This window comes from Harpia harpyja, chromosome 12 (genome assembly GCF_026419915.1).
Source record: "Harpia harpyja isolate bHarHar1 chromosome 12, bHarHar1 primary haplotype, whole genome shotgun sequence".
In the NCBI taxonomy this organism is placed as follows: Eukaryota; Metazoa; Chordata; class Aves; order Accipitriformes; family Accipitridae; genus Harpia; species Harpia harpyja.
In genome coordinates, this window is record NC_068951.1 from 17,964,345 (window position 1) to 17,987,185 (window position 22,841).

The 22,841-nt window shown below is 46.5% G+C and overlaps 2 protein-coding genes across 20 annotated transcripts in view; both read left to right on the top strand.

The window, feature by feature from the left end:
• GIGYF2 (GRB10 interacting GYF protein 2) overlaps nucleotides 1-10,279 on the top strand; it is a 79,729-nt gene extending 69,450 nt beyond the window's left edge. For 15 of the 16 annotated variants that reach the window (XM_052803684.1, XM_052803687.1, XM_052803691.1 and 12 more), the window contains 9 exons: nucleotides 388-546; nucleotides 1,764-2,000; nucleotides 2,606-2,728; nucleotides 3,358-3,561; nucleotides 3,689-3,889; nucleotides 4,195-4,354; nucleotides 5,679-5,848; nucleotides 6,234-6,381; nucleotides 8,530-10,279. In XM_052803684.1, the coding sequence (XP_052659644.1) occupies nucleotides 388-546; nucleotides 1,764-2,000; nucleotides 2,606-2,728; nucleotides 3,358-3,561; nucleotides 3,689-3,889; nucleotides 4,195-4,354; nucleotides 5,679-5,848; nucleotides 6,234-6,381; nucleotides 8,530-8,597 (1,470 nt within the window). In that variant the 3' untranslated portion in view covers nucleotides 8,598-10,279. Of the gene's footprint in view, nucleotides 1-387; nucleotides 547-1,763; nucleotides 2,001-2,605; nucleotides 2,729-3,357; nucleotides 3,562-3,688; nucleotides 3,899-4,194; nucleotides 4,355-5,678; nucleotides 5,849-6,233; nucleotides 6,382-8,529 lie in introns of those variants that run through there. The other variant, XM_052803700.1, reaches the window with a different exon arrangement.
• Nucleotides 10,280-10,393: 114 nt separating this feature from the next.
• SNORC (secondary ossification center associated regulator of chondrocyte maturation) lies at nucleotides 10,394-22,815 on the top strand. Of its 4 annotated transcripts, none has more exons than XM_052803714.1 (4): nucleotides 10,394-10,450; nucleotides 12,771-12,915; nucleotides 21,277-21,462; nucleotides 22,227-22,815. In XM_052803714.1, exons 2-4 carry the CDS (start codon nucleotides 12,822-12,824, stop codon nucleotides 22,334-22,336), a joined length of 390 nt encoding a protein of 129 aa, XP_052659674.1. In that variant the 5' UTR covers nucleotides 10,394-10,450; nucleotides 12,771-12,821; the 3' UTR covers nucleotides 22,337-22,815. The 4 variants fall into 4 exon arrangements, with proteins under 4 accessions (XP_052659674.1, XP_052659673.1, XP_052659676.1 ...); XM_052803713.1 differs by lacking the exon at nucleotides 10,394-10,450 and adding an exon at nucleotides 10,491-12,256; XM_052803716.1 differs by lacking the exon at nucleotides 10,394-10,450 and adding an exon at nucleotides 10,491-12,256 and having other exon boundaries at nucleotides 21,280-21,462.
• The last annotated feature ends 26 nt before the right edge of the window (nucleotides 22,816-22,841 follow it).

Here is a 22,841-nt window from a genome sequence, read left to right on the forward strand (position 1 = left end):
AAAAAAAAAAAAAAGAATTAATGATACCCACACATTAAAATACATATATATGTTCAAGTACACTTAGTACATATCGGAACAAGGAGTCTCACCCTTTGTTTTCATTCTCAACACCATTCTTTTTAAAACCAAAGATAGGCAATGATTTCATGTGTTCCTTTTTTCATTAAAATAATTCATTTATGTATGAGATGCACATTGCATCAAAAAACTTGTTAACATGTGGGTTTGTAGTGTTTAATATAATTGTTTTGGTAGTGCTTAGCCTGGAGCTAAGGAACTTTTCTTGAGGCCATTTATCTGGCCAGACCATGTTGTAGTCTGTGTTCTCATGCGATTCATCAATAAAATGGCATTTATAGATTCACATTTTGTTCCCAACTCCAGGAGGAAGCCCTGAGGCGACAACGAGAGCAGGAAATTGCACTAAGGCGGCAGCGGGAGGAAGAGGAGCGGCAACAACAGGAGGAAGCACTTAGAAGATTGGAAGAGAGAAGAAGAGAAGAGGAGGAAAGACGGCAACGAGAAGAGTTAATTCGTAAACAGGTGAAAAATGGCAGAAGGGAACTATTATATTTAATTATGGAGGCTGCCAGAACGAACAGGCTTTGAAACTTGCATCTGTGCCCGAGACACCCATCAGTTTTGGTGGAGGAAGGCAAAGTTTGTAGACAGTATCAAGTGAATGAAAACCAGGTTGTTTACCTGTATCCTGATTTCAGACAAAATAATCAGAATCCAGTCTGCCCTTTGGAAAATAAATTTGTGTTGAATGAGTATTTTCCTTCATGTTTGAGCCTTAAGAATGGCTTTGCAGCCATGGTATTTCTACTCCTTTCTTCAAAAGAAAGGCAGACTAGAGTACAAGAATAATAATTTGTTTTGAATTGTCACTCTCTGAGCCTTTATTATAGAATTGTTATCTTTAATGTCATCTGAGATAATGAGTTTTGCCAGTCTTTCTGTACTATGCCAAGACTATACCCACTATCAAAGTTTCAGCTTTTTTCTTCCCTTTTCTTGTCTTACTATTAACAGGCTTTTTTCCCCTGGGGTCAGCTTTAGAAGTCCATATTGGGGAACTTGAGCTTCCAGCCCCCAAATTGGTACTGTCACAGTCCCTAAATCAAACTAATCTTGAAACATGATTGGTTTCACATTAACTTCCAGGTCCATTTCAGAATTGCCAGTTGTTATTTAAAAATTCGTTTTCAGGGGCCTGCCTTACAAGACATTCATTGCCATTTTTGTCCCCCCACACAGTCATCTCCTTTGTTAGCAGAAGCATCTTTTCTTTTGCAACTCTAGTGTTGAGTAACAACAGTAACCATCACTGTCTTTGTCACCTGTTTTCTTGTTTCATGTCAAAACCTCTTCTTCCTTTATTCCTGTCAAGTTTTATTCCACTGAAAGTGTAGCAGTACTTGACTGTAAGTAGTATAAGCAGGTAGAAGCTCAGACTGAAAGGTGTGTAACTCCTAGAAGGAAAGCAGCATGAAATTAGCTGCTCTGAACTAGGGAGATGTCATTCTCTTCCGAGTTCCTTGGTGGAGCAATGGCAAACTTATATTTTTAGGGGGTATAGACCATATTATTGGGCTTTCTTGCCTGACAGATGTAAAGGTAAATGAACAACCTAAACAGCACAGGTTATGGATATAAAAGTCTCTCTCTGTTCTGTCAGAATGTCAATACCGCAGAGTAGGAGTAATTTAGATTTTCTAAGTCTACTTAGACTTTACTCCTCTTTATGTCCTGGGAAGGAAGAGGAGGCTGCCAAGTGGGCACGTGAAGAGGAGGAAGCCCAACGGCGCCTTGAAGAAAGTCGGCTACGCATGGAAGAAGAGGCAGCCAGACAGCGGCTCGAAGAAGAAGAGCGAAAGCGCAAGGAGCTGGAACTCCAGCGCCAGAAAGAAATAATGAGACAGAGGCAGCAGCAGCAGGAGGCTTTACGACGGCTGCAACAACAGCAGCAACAGCAGCAACTTGCACAAATGAAGGTAATGTGTCTCTACAGTTTAACTTCCTCCTTCAGTTCAGTGTAGGAAGTAAAACCACAGCTGAATTCAGGGTTGTCTAGACTAGCTTGAGCAGATTGGGGGCGGTTGAACTATATGGAGAAGGAAGAGGGTAAATAGTTGACTGTGAAAAGTGATGGGAGAAACAAGAGGAAGATAAGTTACAAAAAAGAAAAAGGTTCAGTCAGTAGAATCGTACTAGAAAGGGATTCGCAGATGAGTACAGATATTTATTCTGCTGCAATGAACAAGGGCGAGTGCAAAGTTTCTAAAGCTTGGAGTTCCTGAAGTCTTTGAAATAAAAATTGATGGCTATTTTTCAGGCAGTGATGTGTTACATTATTCTTGATACGCTGTGTCTTTGACCCTATGACACATCAGAGGGCAATTCAAAGAAACATAGTTTATACGTTTTACTTTTTCATACTTAATTGTACCATTTTATACTTTCCGGTGTTTTGTTAAACTTTAAAGGTGGCATTTTTTTTCCCTTGTGCTGTGGGCTTACACTGATTTTTCATGATTATACTGCAGCAGTATTCTCTAAAATGTTTTGTAATTCCTAATGATGTGGTTTTTTGACCCAGCTCCCTTCATCTTCAACATGGGGTCAGCAATCAAATTCAGGAGCTTGCCAATCCCAGACCACACTGTCATTGGCAGAGATCCAAAAATTAGAAGAAGAACGAGAACGGCAGCTTCGAGAAGAGGTAAATACTAGTAGTAATGGAGTGTAACTTGTTAGAGTGGTCTCAACTATGTGACTGCTTAACTGTCAATAAAGTTATTAGAAGGAATGGTGAGGATGAGGAGTGTTTTTTGAAATAGCATAACTCAGGTAAAATCCTACCTTTCGGGTGTAGGTTCAGTAAGTACTTGTTTGAAAGTTTTTATAGCTTCTTAATACAAGTATCTGAAAGGAGGGAGAACTGTACTCTTTCATCCCTGAGAGTATAATACGTTCACAAAACTATATAAAATTATTTTACATCTGTACTCTAATATGTTTGCAGATATGCACAAGACCAGGGCAGTTTGGGGCAGGGGGAGCAAGTGATGGTAGGGGAGAGAAGGTATTCTTCCAAGACCCCAAATGCTTAGCTGGCTGCAGTTATGATTTGACAAGTTTATTCTGTCCTAATCTAATAAACAATTTGTATTTACTGGTTACTTAGTGTCTCCCTTTTTGGAGGAACTGTGATGGCTCAAAAAATAATAGGTCAGCCAAACTCCTCCAGGAGAGAGTGATATCAGTTTAAAACCAGCTTCGCAGCTAGACTTCTGAATAGTAATGATCTTTTGAAAGTATGGACAAGCGTTTTTGTCTTGCATGCAACAGCAAAGGCGTCAGCAGCGTGAACTAATGAAGGCCCTCCAGCAACAGCAGCAGCAACAGCAGCAAAAATTGTCAGGCTGGGGTAATGTCACCAAACCAACAGGCACCACCAAGTCCCTGCTGGAGATACAGCAGGAAGAGGCAAGGCAGATGCAGAAACAGCAGCAACAGCAGCACCAGCAGCCGAACAGAGTCAGAAATACTACGGTATGTATGGTATTTATGTAATCAGTATGCAGAGGAAAACAGTACATGACAGTTCTCCATGTCTATTCATTACTGTTCTGCCAGGTCTGGTGCTAATAACCAGGATCTCTTTGTTATGTTTCAACAGCACTCTAACCTGCACACCAGCATTGGGAATTCAGTGTGGGGCTCCCTAAACACTAATCCCAGCAACCAGTGGGCATCTGATCTAGTCAGTAGCATCTGGAGTAATGCTGATACCAAAAACTCAAACATGGGTTTCTGGGATGATGCAGTGAAGGAAGTGGGACCTCGTAACTCGACCAATAAAAACAAAAGCAATGCCAGCCTCAGGTAGGAATTGGGGAAGGAGCTTTTGCAAAGAAAGGCTACGACTCCTGAGATGATCACTTAGCAGTTATAACATCTTCGTCTGTTTTTCTTTTTTTTTCTGTGTCGCTCAGGATCTGTTTTGACAACAAAAATAGCTAATAGGTGACCATTCACAATTTATTTTGTCATTTACGTAGAAAATTAGTTGGTTCTTAAACAGCATTCACACCTTGTAAACTAGCGAGTCTTGTAACATTGTACTGTATACTGTACTGTTCATAAGTCTGGTAACTTATGATTTATTATATGTGTTTTCTTTACCTCAGTAAATCTGTAGGTATTACAAGTAGACAAAACAAGAAGGTGGAAGAAGAGGAGAAGCTGTTGAAATTGTTCCAGGGGGTTAATAAAGCCCAGGATGGATTCACTCAGTGGTGTGAACAGATGCTTCATGCACTCAACACAGCCAACAACTTAGATGGTAAGAGGTGGGGAGGAATGTAAATGATCCACTGTGAGAAACAATATCCAGTTTGTTTCCTGACCGGATTGTTCTGAGAGACAGTAATGACATCAAAGTAATGTTTTTAATGCAGTCAGCAAAATGGCATCATTAAATAGTGGTCCGAAGAACTGGCTGCATCATCTTCTCCATGGTTTTTGTTGGGCTAACTATAGCAGATCAGTGGGGATTGGAAACAGATTTGAAGTCTGCCACCCAGAGCTCTGCTGAGGATTTTCGGTGGTCATGGAAGCATTATCAGGCAGGTCGATGAGGATCCAGTTCACTTAAAAGTGCAAGCCAAATTATTATATGTCTCTGTGCAAAGCTCTTTTTGGTGTGAAACTGGTTGGGTTTTATACTAATTCTGCTGGAGGGCACATAGAGGAATGCCCAGCCTGAGATCACAAACTGGTACCTTCTTGTACTACTGCCTCCAGTGTGGACCTGTGCAAATCCTTGTGCTCCAGCATCTGCACGCTGCAAAGTTGTGGTTCTGTGGGACCCACGAACCTGAGTGGGGAACAAGAGCTGCGCCAAGAGCCAGGATCACACCTCGCACAATTGCAGTGCCACAGCTTCCCTCCTCTTAAAGGAGAGATACTAGAAGTGACTTCTTGGCCTCATCTGTGATGTACTAACTAGCTTCATCTGGTGTCTCGGGAGAGGCTGTGGCCCTGCAGGGCCATTGTGGGTCATACATCCGCAGTGAGCTTCTGTGCTTCCAAGGCTACTTTGTGCCACAGGCGGCAGCCTGTTGTCCTGGTGTCTTCCTGGCTCATGATTTGCTTTGCCCTTCTCCGTGTTAAAATAAAACTCAGTGCAACAAAGTTAGTCTAAGGATAAAAAGATGGTAAAGATGCCTTGCAAGTGAGCTAGCTGTTGAACTTCAGGTCCTTGCAGGTCAGGTCAGCCACTGTGGACTGTGATCTGTTGTGCTTCAGCCAAAAAGAGATTGTACTGATGACAGCTCTGGGAGTAGTATTTTCCATTTGGGCCTGGCATTAAATTTGAACATTAAAGCTGGCAGCGACTCAAGCTGATGGGCTAACATACCCATAGGATTGTCAGTTTGTTTTTCCTTCTCATCGCATTAGCTGCCTTTCTTATCCTTGCTTTGACTGCAGAACAGATGAAGCATTCTGTCATAGGACTTTACTGTAGGGTACTTGGAAGGGGAAGCTGTTTGCCATGGCTACTAGATTAGTGAATATTTGAAACAGAAATCCAAACTTTGTGTTTATTGCATGCATGTGTTCACGTATCAACATGCATTCCCTCACGGTCTGCCTTCTTCTTGCAGTTCCCACGTTTGTTTCTTTCCTGAAGGAAGTGGAGTCTCCCTATGAGGTCCATGATTACATCAGAGCCTATCTTGGAGATACTCCTGAGGCCAAGGAGTTTGCCAAGCAGTTTCTTGAGCGCCGTGCCAAACAGAAAGCCAGTCAGCAGCGGCAACAGCAGCAGCAACAGGTAAATCTTACTCACTACCATCCTTAGGAGCAGTGTATAGAGACTATATTTGAGTCTGAAGAGGCTGCATTTCTGCTGGATTGATAGGAGGATGAGCAGGATTTTACAGGCCATGTGAAATGCAGAGAATAAAGCAGATTTCAGATATTTTCTGCAGAATCAAGTTTCCTTTATAACTAACAGTTAGGGCCAACTGTAGATCAAATAGTGTCTTAACACACTGATCCATGATATGCTTTAGAAAGATGAGGTAGATGTGTTGGATGGATGCATCAGTGGTTAGTGCTGCCACATGTGATGTAGAAAGTGCTTTGGGCTTTCTGAATGTTTTCAATATAAATAAACCAAACTTAATTGCACTTTATAATCTTGCTTTGTTTTCTAGGATTCAGTGTGGGGGATGAACCACAGTTCGCTACATTCGGTCTTTCAGACCAATCAGAGCAACAACCAGCAATCCAATTTTGAGGCTGTGCAGAGTGGGAAGAAAAAGAAGAAACAGAAAATGGTTCGTGCAGATCCCAGCTTGTTAGGTCAGTTTTAATTTTTATAAATTAATGTTTAGTTTGGGAAAAGCCTTGTGGAGTGTACAATTCCTGTTAACCTTAAATGGGAATATTGAATTTGAGCAGAAAAGGTAGTTGTTGAAGTGTCTTTAGAATTTGTTTCAGTATTACTAGTTTAATGATTCAAAAAAACTCTATATCAGTTTCATGGAAAACTTCTGTTGAACTTTCCCTCATGAAAAGGTCTCTCCAATACCTTGGTTATTACCTGGAAACCTTTAAGTAGTTCAGGGATGTCAGTTAAACTGCCTTTCCTCTTTTGAGTCAACCTATGCCTATTTTATTGAATTAATGAATTTAATGAATTAATAAAGCTTCTCGAGGCTTGCCTTTCTTCCTTCCTACCTTTTTACATGAGCTAACCACCCTAGTCAGAAATGATGGCAAAGATTTTATGGAAAAAAAAGTCGAAAAGTGGTCATAGGTTTTCAGTTGGAGGCAGTGGAGATGATGACATCATTAGTAGTCCCTCTTTTATTTATTTGTTTATTTTTTATGTTCTCTATTTTAATTTTTATGTGAGGATGGTAGTTAACTAGTCCTTATAGCACTGATGGAAAGGTTTCTTTAAAGTGGCCTTTAAGATACGAGGGCATCGTCTAAGTACCTGAGTAGTGAGCATTGTGGAATGTAATATGGCACTGTAGTATTCCTGTAGAATAAATGTGTCTACATTTGTGCTGTGTGATAAAAAGGAAACTAGGGCACCGCACTGGGCTGGTATTTGTTGTGCTGGTGCTACTTGGCTCATATTCATGTAAAGCAGCCTGGTATTAACCACTTGGAAGTCACTGCTTTTTTAAGGCTCTGACAGAGCCCTACCTTTGTTTTTCATCTTCCCTTTTTGTTCTTGACAAAATCAATACTCTTCAATTAAATCAATGATTTCTGCAATGAAGTATATTGAATTTTTCAGTGGAATCCTGACTTATGCCACCCCCAGGTGCCAATCCAGTGAGTCTGATATGGGTCTTCAGTTGAATAGTTTAAAAACCTGCTCATGTAATGTGAAATCACCACATACAATTAAGTTGTTGCAACTGTAAGAGAAGTAGCACATGCAGCTTCTTAAAAATCAGTACACTTATTACAGATAATTCCAAAACCTTTTAGGTAACATACTGCCACGAGAGGGAGCCAGAACAATTTGCTTAAACCTACTGAACAGAGCACTGTTTATCTGTTGAAGATAATGACTGTGAAAGTGGTTTGTTTTCTAGCACAGAGCAAGCCTACATAGCAGTCTCAAGACAATGAAATGTCAGGTTTGTGTGTAGTAGCCTTACACAGGAGAACTTTCTCATACTCCATATGAGGTTGGTACAACTGTGAAAATTGGATTTCAGTAGGAAAGTTGCATATGATATATTGGTTTTTTTCCTTGTAGCAAATGTTCTTGCACATGAGAAAAGTGTGAGAAAAAAGCATCATGTCCTCAGCACTTACGATTAAAAGGTTGGGTACAAGTTTAGGTGCATCTTGAGCCATCTGCATAGCCCTATATAACTTTGTACCTTTTCATGTTGTACTCTTGAGAAGACTGTAAAAAAGCATGGAAATACATGGAATTACCACTAGATTTCATAGGTAGATGTATTTAGACGTTAAAGTAAGGGGTGGAATTGCTCACACCCCCTGAAGTGCTGAGCATGATTCCACACTTGGATTCTGAGTTCACAAAATGTATATTTCTGCCTCTTGGACCATATAAGTACAGTGTTGATGGGCACTTCCAAGTACCAGTTGACTCAAACGTGCTCCTTTCCAAGATGTTGCTGAGCCATGTTGCCACTGTGCCTAGACATGCCTCATACTAGCTCTGCAGATGACATCTTGTGTCAAATGAAAGTTGAAACCAGTCTTCTGCTGATCTGTTTTTAAAGACTAAGTGATACTTACCTAAATAAACAATTGATTGTCTTCGTTTTATTAAGGGAAAAACCAGAAACAGTTTGGGTAATTATATCTCTAGCCTTACTGAATTTCCCCCTGAGTTTTTATTTGATACTTATTATTCACTTTATCTTACACATGCTACTGCATGTAACAGATGTATTGCATCAAACACAATATACCACATCCAGATTTTTAACACAAGTCCTTCTTGGTTTACAGGGTTTTCAGTGAATGCCTCATCAGAGCGGCTCAATATGGGAGAAATAGAGACTTTGGAAGACTACTGAGCATGTGCAAATCAACTGGCTTTTCCTGCATCTGTTAACCATGGATTCTCCGTTTTGGACACAGTACTCTCCACCATGCGTTCTTCTTTGCCTCGCAGTGAATCACAGAATCAATCATCTCAGGCTGCTTCCTCTGGCCCCAGCAAACCCTTTCTGCCCAGGACTGCACAGGCGTTGTTCCTACTGTCAGCCTAGAGTCGAGTGGACTTTGTTCAGAGTCCTGGGAGGGTGGGAGATAGGATTCGTTCACAACAAGGCTGATTGGGCAGCAAGCTTTCACTGTGCTGTGATTTCTTCTGCTGACATACCTGGGGAAAAAAAAAATCAATTGGGATTCTGCAAACCATTGCTTCCCTCTCCTGGTTACTCGTACCGCATACAACATGTGCAGTCATGGAGAGACTGAGAGTTTGTGGTTAACAGATGTTGGTCAAAACCAAAATGCCACACAGATACTGACTTCCGTGCTCCATCAGGGCAAGAGGTGCTCTCCCAAGCCAGGAGTTGCATTCATAAGCTAACCTTAGAACTGGCAACAGCAGGAGAGGGGTGGTGGTGGGCGCAGTTTAGCTTGGGTTGGTTTGAAGTTGCACACCCCCTGCCAGCCCTTCTCAGCACATTATTTTTGGAGGGAAAGCTCGAGTCTGTCTTCATTAGGTGGTGATGCTGAAGCTGGTGGAGTTCCCCGTTGGCATACTCCAGCCTTCCTGGACAAGTGGGGACTTCTACTCTGGGAAAAAAGGGGGGTGGCATCTCTTCTTTTAGGTTGAATTGATCCCTTAAATGCTACCTTTGGAGGGTTAGGACCAGTTTATTTTGAGCTCTTTTCCTGCAAATTTGTCTCGTTTAAGAGACAGTAGGATCTTTACTGTGTGGATCTTTAGTCTTTGGTGAGGGTGAACACTGGCTTTCAGATATATACCCCAGCAGTCTTAGCTAGTTGTCATTTCAAGCAGTGCTTAGGTTAAGGAGCAGAGATGCCCTTTTGTCATGAAGAGAGACTGTGGAGGGCGAAGTTATGTGCAGTGATGGCCCTGCTTATCTTCTACACCTTAAACTATTTCATGCACCTTCACTGGGATCCATAATCTTTAAGTATTTATGGAATCATAACCTTCCTCTCTCACGGAAATATTAACACCGCCTTCCTTTCTCTACCCACCCACACGCACACACACCATGAAAGAAAGAAAATGAATACTGCCAAATGCACTTAGTTTCAACCCCCTGGTCCCATCTCCCATTCCCAGAGGGTTATAACCTGCCAAGGGAGATACGCTGCAGTTTTGGTGGAGTTGTATAAAGGTGACTGTTCTGTCATCACTGCCTAAAGAAAACAGTTCGAGTTGCTCAAGAGAAGTTTGGCTTTGGATTTTATTTTGTTTGGTTTATTCATTTTTTGGGGTCACCTTTCCCCTCCTCCTTTCTCTTCCCCCTGCCCCCAAACATGTACAGTAACTATACAGAGACTGCTGCAGACTTGTATATAGTTTTTGGATCCAACAGCATGGAGAGACTTGGAACTGTTGCAAATCTGGTCTCCCTGTCTCCTTTGCTTTGTAAATTCATAAAAGGGGGAAGAGGGGTAGTTAAAATGTTTACAAAACTTTAAACTCCCTCTGAACTTTTGCCAGTGTGGGGGGGGAAAAGAGAGAACTTAAATAAAACCTGGTTGTATTATATCTGAGAGAAAACTTTCTGCTTGCTTTTGTCAAAGCTGAGTTTTGAGATAATTCCTGGTGCTAAAACTGACCCAAAACTCGACTCGCATCAGTTTTCATCAAGAAACAACAAGCAAATACACAGGATGTGGAACAACTGCTGCTTTATTTCTTCCCTGGTGAGGAATACCGGTGGGTTTTTTCTCCTTCATAATTTTAGACTTCAAATAAACACCAGTAAGTTGAGACTGGAAAACTGACAAGAAAGCTTTAATTGCACCCCTGTGTACAGAAACATGTGTGTTCACGCTTGTGGTGTTTATGCAGGAGAGATCAAACCATGGCTGGTTTTCTGTTAATACAAACACTCAGCCATGGAGCCTTTTTTTGCCAGTCAGTAACCACCCCACCCATTCCAATTCCCTTCCCTAAATGAGAGGTTTTATTTCTCCCCCCAGTGTAAAGTCCACATGGACACCTGGTAGGCTTCCCTTAAGACAAAATCTTATTTTCCTTTTTTTCTACTTGCTACTTGGTTTTGTGTGAAAAATCCCAGTAAAAGATAATGATAAATGTCTGTCTACCATTCACATGACCACAAAGAATGTGAAGTCATTATGCTAAGACCCAATTTACACAGTAACTTTGCATTATGTTTAGGTAATGTCTCGGAGAGAACAGTGCATGTTTAGGCTGATAATTTGACTTTGTTTTAATATCTTCTTTTTTTGTGTGTGTGTATATAAGGTGTCTGGTTCATAAGTACTTTCTGTTTTTTAATGGTATGATCTAATTTCTACAAGCTAATTTTGGACTACTCTATACTGTGTAATAAATAGGCAAAAGCCTGTTAATTTCCAGCTCAGCCTGGGAGCAGGAAAGGAACAGTTCGTGGATTGCTAAATGAAAGCACAGAAATGCAAGCAGGGAAAATGTGCAATAATTTGTCAAACCCCTGAGGACCTTGGTCCACTTCTGAGAGTTTGTAGATAAGACCTGTGGGGAAGATCTTGTTTGTAATATTTTAATATTCTGGCTTCTGTATTTAGTACAAAGGTAAGACGTTGGCACATTCAGATTGTATGCTCAGGTGACTGCCCTGTAACATTCCGTGACAAACAGGGCCTCTTTCTGTAGTGAACATCATTTGGATCAGTAGGGATGGGAAAAATAGGAGCTACAGCTTTGTATCTGCTGCTGGATATATATTTCTGCACTTCCAGCTCCTTTTCAGATGGAATGTGAACCTGGAAAGCTAACAGGGCTCTGATCCAAGTTTGACTGACAATGTTGAATTTGATGCTAGAGATGTCTGAGGTTTCTTTTGAGCACATTTCACCAGGTTACTTCCTAACTTGTCATTTTGCTGCAGGGACAGCAGTCACTCCTCTTTGTTTTTCCTGCTTCCCCTCGCAGCCAGGCACTTTTGCAAAGAACTGCAGCAAGCAGAGTGGTTTAAAAGGACACCTGAACTCCATCTGGCTGCCTGTTAGAGAAAGCCAAAAAGCAAAGAGATCTCGTAGCAGAAAAATCTGATTCTGAAATTTAAGACAAAACTACTCGTGTCATATTTTCAGAGCGTAAAGAACTGACATTGGGGGTGTTTATGTACTTTATTACATGTTTTTCTGAACAGAAACTGTGAAGTATTTCATCCTCGTATCAACTTAAAAAAATTCTAGTGACATTCTTCTGTCCTCTGATGATAAGCTGGAGTGTTCCCCTTTTTATACACTTCATCCTTTCCCAAGTCTCTATCAGTGCAAATGTGATTTGAAACAAACCTCAGTTTTCTCTGCTGTGAACTTTCCACAAGCCCACTTGGAGGGGAGGGACAGAGTGGCAGAGGGTGGCGGGAGGAGGTAGTAGTGTCTGTGCAGTTCACATCCGAGGAGGATGCTGGCCTTGCCTGACAAAGGTGACTCCCCTGGAAGACTTGCCAGATTTGGACAGGCAGTTCTGCCAGCGGAGACCACACGTGGCTCCTGGTTCACCTCTGTAAGTATTATGCCCAGAAAACTAGGATGCCACGGAGCCGCTCTGGCTCTGTTTCAGAGCATTTTAGCCTCAAAAGATTGAGGCCCTTGTTCTTTGCTGCACCCACCCTGGAAAGACCACCGCCGCCCTGCACACTGAGGAGAGAGCAAAGCCCTCGAGCAGTCTGCTCGGTTTTGGGGTTACCTGCCCCAATGGGTCCTGTGTTATTTCCCATGCCATGAGGTGGCCGGCTGGAGGGAAAGCATTCCAGGAGCATCCCCGTGTCCTCTGGGAAGGGCTCACCAACAACTGCTCGTGTGTGCGCTGGCCTGGCAGGGTGACAGATGCCTAACGGCTTGGCTGCCTATGGGGTTTTAGGCACAAATTTTAGAGGGTGGAGCTGCCTTCGGGAGGAGGTGTGCTCTAGAAGTCAGAGTGCGTCTCTGCTGGGCTTTGCACTCTCTCTTTCCACTTGCTGTTGTAAAGGAATTTTTTTTTTTTTTTACCTGACTGGACAAAATTTTTATTATACTAGTGAAATTTCCAAGTTGTTTCATACTTTGAAGAATTTTAAGAATTCCTGCCGATGCTTTTCCTGAGGGAAGCCATGCCCTACCACAGAGTACTTCGCCTGGTCCTGCTAATGCTGTGCGGCATCCTGGTCCCTGCTGGGCTGGCAGGTAAGCAGCTTTGTTTGCATTTAAAGCCCAAAAGTGTGGGAGATCTCTTACTAACCTGCCTCTCTCTCCTTTCCCTCCCCTAAAAAAGGTCTTATGTATTAAATTATAATTGATTAATGGAAACTAGCTTTGGCATCAGTGGCTGGTGGTGAGTAAGAATATATTCTCCATAGTTTTTCCTAAGCAGAACAGCAGTAGCACCTACGTGACCATTAGTGGCAGTAGATCAGTAAACAGATGGGTCAACACTAGATGGAGTGGTCTCAGCAGCTGATGGGACAGGCTATCTGTCAGCTTGTAATGCTAGGAAGAGGTTACAATTGTGAAAAGAAACATTTTTCTCTGGCTAAAGCCTGCATGCCAATTTCTGGTTCCTTCTACGCATTCTGTTACAGCAGAGCACTTTACAACAGCTGCTCTAAGTAGAAATATGACAGTGTCTATGGAAACATTTAGCTCTGTCAAAAGCAGAGGTGTGCATCTAAGCTGAGTTTGCCCAGAGCTGGGTGTGCTGAGGCAGACGGCAGTGCTGGGAAGGATGTGGCTCTGACTCGAGTTCAGTGAGGTGATGGGAGTACGAATGGGTGAGACACCTATTCTGTGAGGTGCTGTCTTTTAGGGAGATGGCTAGTAATTGCAGCCTTACCTGCTCCTGCCTTTAGCACAGCTGTGCTGGCTGAGGGGAGCCAAGGGCAGAGCCAGCTTCAAGGGCTGGCTGGTCTGAGGGGGGGTTTACAAATGAGGAATAACTGGCTTCCAAACCGACTCCATAGATGGGCTCTGAGTGTACACATGGGTGGGAACTCCTATGGGGAGCTGCTTCCCTCAAAGCCTCTTCCTTTAAGCAGAGACGAGGCTGAAGGGATGGCTCAGGCCCAAGATAACGGGCAGAAGCACAGCGCTTGTTTTCCTGAATTCCTGTCCTGCCTTCCAAGACCTGGCGCAAGGCTGGATTGCAGTTCCCTCCCAGTTTGTTCTGAGCATCTTGCCTAGCAGGGGGATCCTGGCCAGCCGTCTAGCCGATGAAATTATTTCTTTGTAAAGGAGCTTTCACATGGGCAGGGGAATTTATCACAGCACCTAGCTGGAACATCTGTGGGTGCAAGAACAGGATTACTGTAGCTGGCATTTCCCCTACAGATCCTCCCCTTGTAGGACACCACCTTGCTGGGAAACCTTTAAAGTAGCTAAGAAACAAGCACTAAAAAGTGGACGTTTTCCTTCTCAAACCCTGAGCTTTGATTTTTGTGTAGTGGAACATTAATTGCTTAAGAATAGTTTCAGTTTGTAGCTTGCTCTTGCTCCCAGAAGCAGTGGCAGTGCTCTTCCCCTAAACCAGGTAAGGTCTTTTCTCAACTGCTAACAGTATTTCACTCTTCTGCAGAAAGTGATTCATTTCCAGTGAAAATTTAATCTGCTCCCTCTCTGAGCTAGGATTTCCTTTACGCTATTTTAAGTTTCCACTATTTGGTGCACATTTGCTCTGCCCCCTGCCTTGCCAGCTTTTTTTTTTTTTTTTACTTGCTCTTGGCTCAGCATTGCAGCTATGATTTGTACCTGTTGCTGTCTCCCTATGTCACTTCGCTCCTGTGAAATACTCCCAAGTTCACTTGATTCCTGTACTGGGTGAGTCGCACTCATGCAGCGAGGCCAGTAGTTCTTGACGAGCTTTGTACTGATGAATGCAACGTTTGGGTCCGGGGGTGTAGGAGAGGCTCTGTGCTTCCTCTGTGGCATTTTAGAGGCTTGAGGTCTCTAAGAAGTTTGTTCTTCTCTGCTACCCCAAAGTGGGACATGAGGGGACCAGCCTGTATGGTAAGCCATCCCTGGAGCAGAATGGTTTTCTGCTGCATTTGGAGTGGAGAGTTACCTACCCGCAATACAGGGGCTTTCAGTGCATAGTGGAATTTTTTCTGCTTTTCACCCCATTAGAAAAGGAAATTTCCTGCGTTGTGCAGACAAAGAAGGGAAGGGCACACAGACAGCCCTCTGCTCTCTGTGCATACACATGCAGCCCTGCCTTTCTGTAAACAAGTTTGTTTAACATTCATCAGAACCGCAGCGCTCTGTGCTGCTCCATACTCGAGCTCCTGGCGCTCGCCCATCACAGGCTGCCCTTTGTGCTCCCTATGAAGGCCTCTTTTCATCCCTGCCCTGGCCCTGTGCCCGCTGTGGCTACCTGGGGCTGGACAGCCCGTTGCTGGCCTGAAGAGTTCACCCAGCCCCTGCCTTCCCATCTCAGCACCTTGTACTTTGCGTAGCACAGCCCTTCACGGTGGGCAGAAGCGGAGTCTGCCTTGGAGAGGGCTGCAGCTGATGCCAGCCACGCAGACCCAAGGTCCAGAATGAGTCTTCCCTTCCTCATTGGATTTAATTTTATCACAGTGGGGACTCAGCTACGTAGTGCCAAAAGACTCTAAGCGCTCAGGAGTTCAGCAAGACATGAAGGGCCTTGCTGGCAGCTGAGGTTCCCATCTGGGTGTAGCAGTCAGAGCACTTTTGGGGTGCTGGTGGGTTGTGTACCTTGATCTGGCTTCTTGCCCAGCCAGTCTGCTTTCCTGGATGGCGTGGTCAGAGCTCTGCAAGTAGAGACAGCGTGAATTTCTCCTCTGAGTTACTGAGCTTTTTCCAATATCCCATTTGTCAAAGATGGGCAAACAACTGACCAAGTCCTTAACCCTCTTTGTCCATGTCATCTTGGTGCAACAGGAGACAGAGCCGCTTCAAGGACTTTCTGCACACCCAAATCTTCTCCGCTGTTGCTTTCTCCAAACCCAAGTGGCACGTAGGCCTAGAGCACAGGAGGCTTGTGAATTGTTGATTTTTATTTTTTTCTATCAGCAAAACCAGTTTCAATTCATAGAATGGATTCAGAGCTCCAAGTGAAGTGGAAGTTAGTAAAAAACCTTTGCAAGGCCTTGGCTTCTGAATCAGGTATATATTTGGTATCTAAACTCTGATGTGAGCTCATGAATTTCCTTGTTTTCACCTAATGTGGAAATATGTTATACTGCAGTAGTACCTCAGAATGCGTACAGGAGAAAAAAGCAGCAGAGCAGGAGATGTTGTGCAGAAGGAAAATGTACAGGAGAAGACCTTGTCCAAGGACATCTTTCTGTAGTGTGTCTTCATTCTCAACAGTAGGAGAACAAAAGATTATTAGGAAGTTTTTAAAGTTAAGTACTAGAATGTGAGAAGTAGTAAATAGGTTTTGTCAGGTAAATTTCTTAAAAAAAGATGCGGTTGTTCCAACAGGTCTGTCCAGACTTAGAGCAGCTCTTTGTAGTCCATTACTCAGCCTTGCTCTGCACCAACACTCCTTATAAATTACTGACACTAGTATCTGCTCCCGACTAAGGTTACTGGGTTGGAGGTGGAGAGTGAGGATGATGAGGTGCTGAAACCAGCTTGTACAAGGAAGAGTATTGGTCATGGGTGAGTGGTCTGCAGGGATGAACGTGTTAGGCGGCCACATCTGTCTGCCTTGAGGTCTTGCAGTCTGCTGGGGGGAGGTTCTGGTTGTTCGGGGCTATCTTGAAGGATCCGTCAGATTTGATCGGTTTCCTCAAGACCTATCATTTGTGGAGACTCTTCCAGTCTTATCTTTCAGCCACCGAGTATCTGGGGCACTGGCTACCATGTCACTGTGCTTGGCAGGTCACCCCACTTTCTTCTTGCTGAGCACGGAAATAGCAGTTTCGTCAAGTTTCCTTTGGCGTCATCCCTTCTAGATCTCACTGCAGCCCATGTAGCTCAAGTCCTGCTGGATCCCTGCATCATTCAGAAAACTCATGGTGTATTTCTTTATGGTGTAGTAACTGGATAATTTCTTCCCTTTTCCTGGCGTCAGTTGTAACTAACCTGTGCTGGAGAGAGGGAGAAGACACAGTGCAGTATAGATATTTCCCTAAAATAAGGCAATCTGTAGTGTCAACATATGGGAAGGAAGAGGAGCTATCTTCCACCTGGCCTGTTGCAAAACACTGGAATACTTTTAGTCCCTTTTTCCCAGGCTCCATCTCTGCCCAGTAAACCCCTGATAACTAAGATTATTCCAAGTCTTTCTCTTAAGTGCTCCCAAGTTCTGGTTTTACCAAGTGGATTTCACTGGTAGCCTGTGAAGCAACAGTTGCCCTGGGTCTGTGCTCTAGTGCTGAGACAGGGTTAATGCTGGGGGAGAGTTCATTTGTGCCATGGGGTCAAGGTTTCTCTCCCTTCAGAGCACCCGGTGCCAAGGCACAAAGCCTCAGCAGCGCTGGGGTTACCCATATGTGTCAGCAGCCTGGTAGCCCCTCCGTGTGCCTGCCTGCTGCCCCTGCCGACTTGCTCCAGGGCAAACAAACCATGCGAGTGCACCAGGTGGGTTTTCCTAGAGATAAGACTGGTCCAAAGGCTGATGCCAGCACAGCTAATGTGTGGCTTTCACCCAGATGTTAAACATCTGGTCTTGTGATGGACAATGTGTTTTGAACATGTTTCTCAGTAGTTCTTTATTTCTACGAAGTTCTTGGGTGAACAGGAAAACCATGTGCTACCTTGCCTTTGATATTTGGTTTCCAACCCTTGACTGTACCCCCTCACTTGAGATTGCAATGCGTTTGGGGTTTTTGCACAAGTAAAACATGCTGTGCCCTGCCCCACAGCCATGGAGGTCCTGTGAGACTTGCCCTTTCCCTGTGAAAGACTGCCACTGGATCTGGAGCTGTCACTTGGGCATTTGTTCAGGCACATAGACCGCATCCTCCTTGTCGCAGTCAGGGTGACAGTAACTGTGCAGGTGGGCAGGCCTGGCTGCTCTGGTGCTGCTTTTCTTGTAGATGGTATTTAGAGCCCCAGTCTCCTGTTTGTGCACAGAGAAACTGAGCCCAGGAGGGAGAGGGACTTGCGGTGGCCACACAAAACGTTGGCAGCAGAGAACTGAACCTCCTGAATTGAGTCCAGTGCCTGTACTTAGAGCCTGTCTGGTCATATTCCAGTCACCCTCATGCCCCACTTAGACATGTGAAACCTTATTAATAGCATGTGTGTGTTGGGCTTTGGCACCTAACACATGCTCTGTCCTTCCCCCTTGCCTTTCTTGCTTTTACCAGAGGACTGAAATGGGAGTGTGGCATTTAATGCTGCTATGGCAGAGATCTGCTGCTCTCAGCCAGCAGCAGCCCTGTGGAAGGGAGCAGGCATGACTTCCCCATTGTTAAAGAAACCTGCTGGATGTGGGGGGATGGTTGGATGGGTGGTTGGGCTTCTCAAACAGGCAGGAACGGAGGCATGTGAGGACACAAGCTGTTAGTTTAGGAGGGAAAATCAAAGGTGAGTCTTGGAAAGAAAAGTGCTGGTTACAAACAGGCGCTCTACCAGGCTGCAGTAGTTTGCTCTGGAGAGACCTGCCTGCTGGCAGCTTTCTCTGGGGATGGTGCTTGCATTTGGTATTGTGTTCCCCCACCCCATGTGCCTGCTGCAGGGCTCTCGGCATCTGCTCTAGCAGCATTGAGGTGCAAGAACTGAAAAGAAGACCCAGCAGTAAGCCCTGGCTCTTGGTGATGTTCAGATGCAGGTATTTCACTTCATGCATGTGCACGACTGCTGCTGCTTCTGAGCTGACAACTTGTTAGTGAGGCACTAGACCTGACTGAAAGGAGTTGTGTTTCCCTTGGTTGAAGCGCTGTTAAGGTAAAACCACAAGAACTCAGGACAGAAAATGCATGATTAGCACACTCTGCCCTTTCTGTGAAGGTGAACTGAAAGCACGTTTTAATCAGATGAGGGGCATTAACAAAATACATATCCAGCAGCCATCCAGGACTATCCAGGTCTTAAAAATCACTGAGATCATAAACAGATTAGACAGTTTCCTCTTTACTTGGCTATCAAAAATAAGCTCTGTGCCCTGCTTAAAGAGAGCTGCAATAAGTTTTTCAGGAATTAGATGCACCGGGGACAGGAGAGACTATCTGGGACCTGTGGGTCTGGTTAGAAAAAGAGCCTTTGCATTACAGTTGGAAGGAGTAGTGCTCCTCCTCTTCCCTTTGAGAATGGGGAGTTGGGAAGACCCTGTCCTGGTCCTACAGCCTCCCTGGATGGTGCATGTGTCTGTTGCAGATCATCTGAGCTAATGCCTTTTCCCCGGTCAGATGTGAGGGGTACGCCCAGCTCTTTTGGCTTTGGGGAGAAAAAACATTCCTGGGAAATGCAACAATGGCGTCCTCCCAGCGTGGTGTTCTCTTGCCAGATGGGAACGGCTGCAGTGTTGGTGCTGGCCCCGGTGGTGTTGAAACAGTCAAGAAGGTTGTAGCTGGAGTGTAGCTCTTCTGTGCAGAGTTTCTCCACTTGCGAAAGCAGCCTGGAACCGGGGCTTCAAAAGCATTATGTACGTTTGGTCTCTGCCTAAACCAACAGCTACCTAATGCCACCATTGCTAACTAAATGGCTCTGGCTCTGCTCGGTTCCTTTCCCTGTTGTTCTAACTACATTTACCCACTAAATTCTGTATTTCCTCCTGATCTGTCCTCTGGTAGCTAAACCACAGGATTTATAGAAGAGAGGTCCACTGGAAATGGCACTTTCTGGAAGAGCCTCCGGATGGGATGCAAGTCTCCAGCTCTGCTGGTTGGTTTTGCAGGACAGGTTGGGAAGGGCCCTGCGAAGGGCTCAGGTGTTTCTGGGGAGCCCTCGTGGAGCACAAACCTCTTGTGTGCTCATACCAGGGACATGAGATGCTGCCTCTGATGCAGTGACCTCAGATGTACCAAGCGGGCGAGGACGTGGTATTCACGGCGACTCCCAGCTTCTCCCCAGGGTGGGTCAGCCAGCCAGAGCGGGCTGGTGTCGCTGCCTGGCTTAACTGGCACAGGCCTCAAACCGGGGGCTAATTTGTCTCTCTCATTGCTCATTGGGCCAGACTTAAACCTGGCAGCTGTCTCGCTGAAAATCCTGTAGCTTTTGTGGCTGTAGAAAGGACTTTCAAAACTAGTCTAGAACCCTGGTGTGTTCCTGCGTCTGCAGGCAGCCTCAAATAGCTCCAGGGATGGTGGGAGCTACTCTTTGATGTGAGCCCTGCGGTAAGTCCTATCAGTGGGTTTGTACAGGCAGCAGAGGTGAGTGTTTTGGTGTTGGTCCTCCTGTTCCTTTTGATGCAGGGCTCCTATGGGAGAACAAAGTGTGGTGGAGCCCATTAGCGTTGATTCCTCAGCTCGCTCTCCTCCCACAAAGTGCCAGCTGCCTGTGGGAGGGTGGGAGGTAAGGAGGGCTCCGGGTACTTAAAGCTGGGGCTGATGCTGCCAAGATAGGCTGCTGCCACCTCTCTTGCTGGGCCAGGGAGAGCCTGGGACAAGTCTTCGAGTGCCCCTGGTACACAGAGAGACACCGTGCCAGAGCTGGGGTGCCTGGGGATGCCTCTGTGCCTTGCCCCAGGGAGCCCAGGCTGCTTGCTCCAGTTCCTCTGATGCCCTCTTCCCGGCCTTGATAACCACTGTGTCAGTTCAGGTGGGCCCTGGTGCTGGATGCTGTTCGTTTTCCTCCCCCTCCTTTTTTTCCCCATCCCAGCGCAACATTCCCAGTGGTTTCGGCAGGGAGCTGTGGAATGCCTCCAGCTCCCATGGGGCTCACCTGAACAAGCTGGGCATTGACAGTGCTCAGCTGAGCCACACACAGACAGGCAGGGCTCTCTGGTTTGGTCCCTGACCCCACAGAGGGAAGAAATAACAGGAGGTGAATGGTAACATCAAACAGAGCCCGGCCCAGCTTTCATCTCCCCGGCATGGCGTGGAGCTGGGGCAGAGGGAAGTTGAGGCTCTGGGACTCCTGTCTGGGGGAGCGATGTCCTGTGCAGTGGCAGCGCCTCTGGCATCCTATGCTGCATAGGTTGGTGGTGCAGGACAGAAAGGCCCTGAGATGCTGTGAATTTGGCCAGCACAGGTGGCTGGGTGGTCTCTGCCTGTTTCAGGAATGTGACAGCCCCTCCCAGGCCAGTCCCATGGGCATCTGTGAGCAAACTGGCTGTGGATGTTCATGCGGGGCCTGTTTTTGCACAAGCAGAGGTGGCACGGTTGTGGGGAGCTCCCTGTCATCCCCTGGGTGCTGTATGTACACCAGGTTGCCACAAAAGCCTGTGGTAGTGTGGTTTCACCCCGGGGCATGGGCATTGCCTTCAGCTGCTCTGGGTGTTGGTGTTCTGTAGAGGTGGTGCCCTCCCAGAGGTGGGCTCTGCCCCACTGGGTTTCTCAGCCCTCGGGTCACCCTCCATCCATCCCGGCACACTTGGCAGGCAGCTGGAGCCCAGGGACCTGCTGAGCTGCTGCTGTCACCAGCAGCCTGGCCAGGGCCACCCATGCCCCTGAGTGACCGTGGGTGCTTGTCTCCCAGCAGAGTACCCGCAGGGCCCGGTCCCCACCCTCTGGAACGAGCCACCCGAGCTGCCCTCTGGAGCTGGCCCCTTCGACGCTGCCACCACCACAGCCCAGCTCTCAGACGCCACCGCCTTCCCCCCGTACACTTCCGAGCTGGAGCCCGAGGACACAACCCACCTGCAGCGGCTGGACGCCAGGGATGGTACGTGACTGCGTGATGGGCTGCCAGTGGGTTGCTCCCGCAGCGGCTCGGGACGTCCTCACTGTGGATTTGCTCTTTATGGGTCTGTCGCCTCCCAGGAGGCATTTGAGCTGCCAGAGGTGGCCTGTCCCCAGCCCACACTGCTGCAGGGGGGGAAGACTGCCTGTGTTGCCTGCTCAGGGAAACTTCCCTGCTGAAAAGCCTCTGCTGTGGAGTGCTTGCCAGCCCCAGAGCAGCAGCTGCTGAGGCCTTTCTTCCTGCCCCGGGTCTGACCCATCACAGCAGTTACCTGCAGAAAGTGCCCTGAGCACAGGCATGGCTCTCCAGGGCAAGAGCGTGCCTAAAGCTCTTTAAACAGGGAAAGTGAGCACCTTTCCTGGCTTCTAACTACAGCAAACACCTGCTGTGATGTGGTTCTGCAACAAGCAAAGCAACTCTCTCGGTGCAGGTGTTTAACAGGAAAGCCTGAGCACCAAAGACCCACTTTGTGGCAGCTGCCCTTGTCACCAGGAGCTGGTGAAGGAGGCAATGGCTGGCTCCAGCCCCCTGCCCAAGGGCTTGATGCCGCTGGGGCACAGGACCACACCTTGGCTGCGTGGGGACATGGGACCAGGGCCACTATGGCCAACACAGGAAGCTCTGGGGCAGGAGTGTGGCCCAATGCCTGGGGATGTGCCGGGTGTGGGGGTGATCCCCATAGCCCTTCCCATCTGGGACCCACTGGCTCTGCTGACCTCATGCCACCTTGTTCTCTGTCCCTGCAGGCTCACTGGGGCCCGGAGCTATCGGTGCCATTGTCATCGCCTCCCTCCTGGGTACATCTGTGCTTGTGGCCTTGGTCGTCATCACGCTGAGAAAGTTCTCAGCCTCCTGAACTCAATAAAAGATTTTTCTGTAACACAACCAGCCCGTCTCCTGCCCTCAACTGCTCCTGCTCTCCATCTGCCCAGGGCCCCGTGGGGAGAAATGCCGCTGTGGATGCGGCAAAGAACACTCCAGCCTCTGCGCTGGGCAGCAGAGCTGCACCCCAAAAGCACTCTTAGCGTGTGGATCTCCTGGGTGCATGCACACCCGGCAGGCTCACCTACAGCAGGCAGTGTTGCCCCCGCCGTCAGGAGGGACCTGCGGCAGTGAGTGGCTTTGAGCCAGCAACAGCTCTTTTGGTCTAGCCTGGTGGTAACGGTGTTGCGCATCACCTTGCACAGCTTTCCTTGGGAAGGGTTGTTCTGTTGGTGTAAAGCACCCCGATACTTCCCCAGTCTCACCCCACCCCATGTTCACATTCAGCCCCACTTCCACTCCCTGCGTTTGGGCCGGTTTCCCCCCACCACTCGCACTGGAGGGGACTGGGGAGGAGGCAAGTGGTCTGTGTGGGGGGA